Below are 6,000 nucleotides of genomic sequence, written 5' to 3'. Positions count from 1 at the left end.
GTATATTTGTGGGCAATTAATTGCATGCCTGTTTATTTATTGAGCATTTGTTTATTTCTGTATATATTTTTAAATATGGCAGAGTTGGTCCTCCACAGTTGCACGGGGAAAACATGTGTACATATTTGACAAAGAAAAAATAAAAAGGAAAAAGCTCATGCAGTTAACTTTTTTTTTTTCCAGTGGCCCTAATCCTCTTCCGTAACATACTGCTTGACTGGGGTAAAAAAAAAAAAAAAAACTATTTCAATCCCCCGACTGTCCGCATCCAAAGTTAGGCACTCGACTAGCTTTGACTTGAGCACCGAGAAATAGATCGGGCCTTAATTCTGAATTATTATTTTTTTCTTCTTCTTCTTCATAACGAATTAATGGAGTGTCTAGCATCTTTTGCAAGTAAGTGTTTGAGAAAACATACAGGTAAAACAGTTGTTCCTTGAGTATTTGCATCCTTTTAACTTCCTCTACGTCGATACCTAAACAGACGTTAGCATTTAGCGGTAAAAAAAAAGCGCTACAACTGTCTAAAAACTAAAACAGTTCAGAAATGCTACGGTTCATATAATTACTGATGTATCAATTATACTCTAACTGAATAATGCTGCAAGTAAAACACGCTAAATATATAAATAAAAGATAAGTTAAACGAGGCTAACGTTAGCCTCTTGCTATTATAGTTCAATGCAAAACAATACAAATAGCATTGATGCTAAATCCATTTACACATTACAAGGATCTGTTTGTTGGGATAAGAGACACAACTGTGGCTACGTAATATTTAAAAGATTTAAGACTAGCAGACCTAGCAGTTATGGGGTTTATATTCGATGATTGTTTTTTTGTGAATCTAAGTCGGTTTATTTACACGATCTAAAGATGTACTGTAACCACTGGCTTTATTGATGATGTTCCTTATTGCAGAGGATCCCTTTGATAAACCACCATGCAGGGGCTGCTCTTCATATTTAACCGAGCCATACATCAAGTGTGCCGAATGTGGACCTTCACCATTTCTCCTCTGCCTCCAGGTAAGCAGCAAATAAACTGTTGGTTCATTAACAATCCACTCTGACTGTCATTCAGATGAATGGTTGTACAGTTCCTTATCAAAATATTAGCATATTGTGATAAACTTAATTATTTTCCATAATGTAATGATAAAACTTAAACATTCATATATTTTAGATTCATTGCACACTAACTGAAATATTTCAGGTCTTTTATTGTCTTAATACGGATGATTTTGGCATACAGCTCATGAAAATCCAAAATTCCTATCTCACAAAATTAGGATATCATGAAAAAGGTCTATGCACCTAATCATCTGCATCAAATTAACTCTAAACACCTGCAAAAGATTCCTGCGGCACTTAAAACCCCGAAACATGGGTAAGACTGCCGACCTGACTGCTGTCCAGAAGGCCATCATTGACACCCTCAAGCAAGAGGGTATGACACAGAAAGATATTTCTGAATAATTAGGCTGTTTCCCAGAGTGCTGCATCAAGGCACTTCAGTGGGAAGTCTGTAGGAAGCGAAAAGTGTGGCAGAAAACGCTGTACAATGAAAAGAGGTGACCGGACCCTGAAGAAGATTGTGGAGAAGGCCTGATTGCAGACCTTGGGGGACCTGCGGAAGCAGTGGACTGAGTCTGGAGTAGAAACTTCCAGAGCCACCGTGCACAGGCGTGTGCAGGAAATGGGCTACAGGTGCCGCATTCCCCTGGTCAAGCCACTTTTGAACCAGAAACGGCAGCAGAGGTGCCTAACCTGGGCTACAGAGAAGCAGCACTGGACTGTTGCTCAGTTTTACATGTCATTTGGAAATCAAGGTGCCAGAGTCTGGAGAAAGACTGGGGAGAAGGAAATGGCAGAAGTCCAGTGTCAAGTACCCACATCCAGTGATGGTCAGGGGTGCCATGTCAGCTGCTGGTGTTGGTCCGCTGTGTTTTATCAAGGGCAGTGTCAATGCAGCTAGCTATCAGGAGATTCTGGAGAACTTCATGCTTCCATCTGCTGAAAAGCTTTATGGAGATGAAGATTTAATTTTTCAGCATGACCTGGCACCTGCTAACAGTGCCAAAACCACTGGTAAATGGTTTACTGACCATGGTATCACTGTGCTTAATTGGCCTGCCAACTCTCCTCACCTGAAACCCATAGAGAATCTGTGGGATGTTGTGAAGTAAAAGTTGAGAGACGCAAGACTCAACACTCTGGATGAGCTAAAGGCCGCTATTGAAGAATCCTGGGCCTCCATAACACCTCAGCAGTGCCACAGGCTGATTGCCTCCATGCTATGCCGCATTGGACCTTGTTAGATAAGCACTGTCAAAAAAAACTGTTAGAATAACTCAACTGATTTTTCTGTACATCAGATAACCATCATACAAACATAGGTGTTCAAGTTGTCTTTATACTTTCAGTGTTTCACCAGAGGGTTTGAGTACAAAAAACATCAGAGTGATCACAAATATGAAATCATGGTGAGTATCTTTCTTTTTTTCTTCAGTGTTTCTCATCCCTCTATGAGATGTTTTATTACGCCTCTCCACCTTGCAGACATCAGACTTCCCAGTGTTGGAGCCAGGGTGGACGGCGCAGGAGGAGATGGCGCTGCTGGAAGCTGTTATGGACTGTGGCTTTGGGAACTGGTGAGCAGTGACTCACTTTTATTTTATTTTAGGTCTGCCTGCCTGATTGTTCATAAAACAACCTGGGTATTGTTGTTTTTTTTCCTTCGCCACACTCTTTTCTGTTATTATTTAAGGTTTCTGGGTTTTTGTCTTGAGTTTTATTGCTTCAGGGTTGAAACTCTTCATCACTGCGCTAAAACACTGCTATTGTTTGAGCTCAACTTAAATATGAAATATTTTTGTTTTGGCTCTGAATGCAAAAAGCTTTTAGATTTTCAGTGTTTTAAGTTTGGAAAGATATATTTGTATTCCACACCTTCTCCACTATTCCCTTCTTTTATTCTTGTCTCTGTCCTTATAGTTATTTCTCCTTTTACCGTTTCATTTGCCTCACAGTAAAAACTTTTTAACTCATTTTATCTTGTACTCTTACACTCAATAAATACAAGCAGACATAATGTTTTGTTCTTTTCTGCAACTTTCAGCGTCTAAAATCTGTTTAAAAATCCTTCCTTAGTGGATTGAAATTATGCATTTTTCTTTTGTTTTGCTTTTTTCCTCTTCAGGCAGGACGTAGCTTATCAGATGCGCACTAAAACCAAAGAAGAATGTGAAAGCCACTACATGAAGAATTTCATCCATAACCCACTCTTCTCCTCCACCTTGCTCAGCCTAAGGAAAACAAAAGACTCTCGTTTTGCAGATGGAGCTATTCCTTTTAAGCGTAAGCAGGAACCTTTTTACTTCTTTTATGTTTCTTTAAACATAAAACTGCATTAACTCAGGAAACTTTTTCTGAATTTCCTTTTAAAATCATGTATCAGGATTTTTTTTTACTCCACTTAAAGATTACATGCTAAAACTTCCTAACCCGTTAATCCGAGAGGATTTAAGAACTACCCTGGAAATAAGTTGTACAACAAAATAGATCCACAGTTATGAGATCTTAAAGCTTAAAGCTACACGTTTACCTCCTCCTGGTCAGTCAGTGGAGCAAACTTTTAACTTAGCTGTTTGCATAATGGTCAAGCATAAATCAGTTTTTAGAAATAGGATACTGTTTCTCAGCTCTGTCTAACAGCGTCTGACTTTAACCAATGTTTTATACCAATTGTATACTATAGTTGTTTTTTTTTGTTTTTATAAAATGAATACTTAAGTCCTTGAAAATCTAAATACTTGGCTTTTTTTTATCATTTTGATTAAAAGGTTATAGCTTTGACTTTTGATTCAAGTTTTTTGTTCTTGTATAGGTTACAAAACATGTCCTTTCAATTTAAGCAATATAGCAGATTTTTCTATGTCTGACTTTATTTTCGATAAAAGAAAGCAGATTTTACATTTTTTTTTAACCAAACTGGGAGATCCTTGGCTGCTTTACCGTAAACCCTCTGAGAAACCTCTGAGATAGTTTACAAGGTAATATAAAGAATTATGAGATAAATAATCAACTGTTATAATATTCCAGGTCTGGATAAATTATAGAAAAGGTTAAGGACTTTATCCTTTTTATTTAATATCATGTGAAAGAATAAAATCTATTTTATAGTTTTATATACTTTGATATGAATTTAATTAAAGGACCTTTATTTGTAACTCAAAAATCAGGATGATTTTTGAGTTACTTAGTTTTGGTTGCATTTTATTCTTTATCTTGTGTAGATGCCTGTATTGAAACGCCTATCTTTTCTTTAAAAAAAATAAACTCTACCAAATGTGTGTCTAAATGTTAATAATATTCAGTGGATTTATTAATGATGCCTAAAGGGCCTTCAAATTGCCTTTTATGACTCGGCTATAATGGAAACCAACAACTGTTTTTTTTTTTTAAGCGCAGGACATACAGTACAAATATTGAAACGTGCAGATTTTCTTTTTCTTCTCTAATTATAACAAAAAACTGACAGAAGAAAGAAAGAGACATTTAGAAAGAGGAGTCATGAAAAGCATGGAAGCTTCTGCCTACAGCTTTGTGAAAGAAAACTAGCCTATCATATTTCTAAACATTAAAACTCTGAAGCTGGTGTTGGTGTTTTATTCTGCCTCTTCTGCCTCTGACTCCACAGCCTCTGATGACCCCCCTCGGCCAAACTTTGACTCGGTGCTGTCTCGAGACATGGCAGGATACATGCCAGCCAGAGCAGACTTCATGGAGGTGGGAAGACATCACTCTTTACGTACAATGAATAAGTACAACCACCACTAGCAGGCTTAGTGTTAAATGATTTGAAATAGTGACTTATGACTTTGTTTTCACCTCGCAGTGTCATAGTATCCTCATTATTGAAGGGTTGCATGGAAACTTAAATCAGGCTAGCAGATACTGGCAGTCATTTTAATCTCTCTCCTAGGAGTTTGACAACTATGCAGAATGGGATCTCAAAGACATTGACTTTGTGGATGATGACTCAGATGTACTGCACTGTAAGTGTACCACTTTCAAAGATAATTTTGTTTTTGTTGGTACCTACAGCATCATACTTAAGACCTAAACTTTCTACTCTGTCCTTGTTTACAGCTCTCAAGCTTGCAGTCGTTGATATTTATCATTCAAGATTAAAAGAGAGACAAAGAAGGAAGAAGTAGGTGTTTATTATTCATTTATAAAGTGATGAGAATGTAGTCAGTAGTGTGCAGTAATCTCATTCTTTCAGCAGAGGGCATCATTACCTTCTGTTTTCACCAGTTGGAGCCTCCATTGCTTTTACCATTTTGCAAACCACACCATTTCAGACAACTCTCTGCTTACTTAGTATCTGCTGAGTCCATGCACTGATGATGTTTTCATAACATTGCAGGGTATTTTGTCAAAAGCACCACCCCTTGAGAAATGGGCTCATAAGTAAATGGGTTGCTGCTAATTTTCCACTATAAAGCCTGGGTCTTTATTTGCTGCTTTACATCAAGCCTTATGGATGAATTTATATGGACATCAGAGTAATGCATGTCAACCTGGAGAGACTCCAACAGAGAAAAGCTGCAATTAGAAAAGTTTTATTGACATGAATGAAATTAGTTATCCGGCGCTTGGACCCTGGCAGAAGACTTGATGCTGTGAATCAACATTGGCTTGGATGAAAAAAGGTGCCATGGCCGAGCAAGGAGAATAGACCTGTAAGCCGTGGTGCAAAGGGATAGAAATTAGTGGAGAGGAAGAGCAGCACAGCTGACTCTGATAGAGAGCCACATGGAAAGACGTGGAGAGATGGGACATGCTGATAGAGACACGGTTAAATAGAAAGAGACTAATGGAGAGAAAATGGGAGGCACCACTGAAATGGAAAATGATGATAGTTAGGGGTGTAAATAATAATCGTTTTGTATCGATGCATCGATCCAACAGCCGACGATCTGATGCATTGATA

The 6,000-nt window shown here is 37.9% G+C and overlaps 1 protein-coding gene across 1 annotated transcript in view; it reads left to right on the top strand.

Moving 5' to 3' along the window:
• Window positions 1-240: 240 nt before the first annotated feature.
• Window positions 241-6,000, top strand: part of tada2a (transcriptional adaptor 2A) — a 31,689-nt gene continuing 25,929 nt past the window's right edge. The window contains exons 1-8 of the mRNA XM_038303441.1: window positions 241-396; window positions 922-1,028; window positions 2,426-2,485; window positions 2,562-2,653; window positions 3,202-3,359; window positions 4,702-4,790; window positions 4,987-5,059; window positions 5,154-5,217. Coding sequence (XP_038159369.1) covers window positions 372-396; window positions 922-1,028; window positions 2,426-2,485; window positions 2,562-2,653; window positions 3,202-3,359; window positions 4,702-4,790; window positions 4,987-5,059; window positions 5,154-5,217 — 668 coding nt within the window. The 5' untranslated portion in view covers window positions 241-371. The remainder of the gene's footprint in view (window positions 397-921; window positions 1,029-2,425; window positions 2,486-2,561; window positions 2,654-3,201; window positions 3,360-4,701; window positions 4,791-4,986; window positions 5,060-5,153; window positions 5,218-6,000) is intronic.

This window comes from Cyprinodon tularosa, unplaced genomic scaffold, assembly GCF_016077235.1.
Source record: "Cyprinodon tularosa strain WSP-4 unplaced genomic scaffold, ASM1607723v1 ctg51, whole genome shotgun sequence".
Taxonomy (NCBI): domain Eukaryota; kingdom Metazoa; phylum Chordata; class Actinopteri; order Cyprinodontiformes; family Cyprinodontidae; genus Cyprinodon; species Cyprinodon tularosa.
Note: the sequence above shows the minus strand (reverse complement) of the source record. Positions and strands in the feature narration are given on the sequence as shown.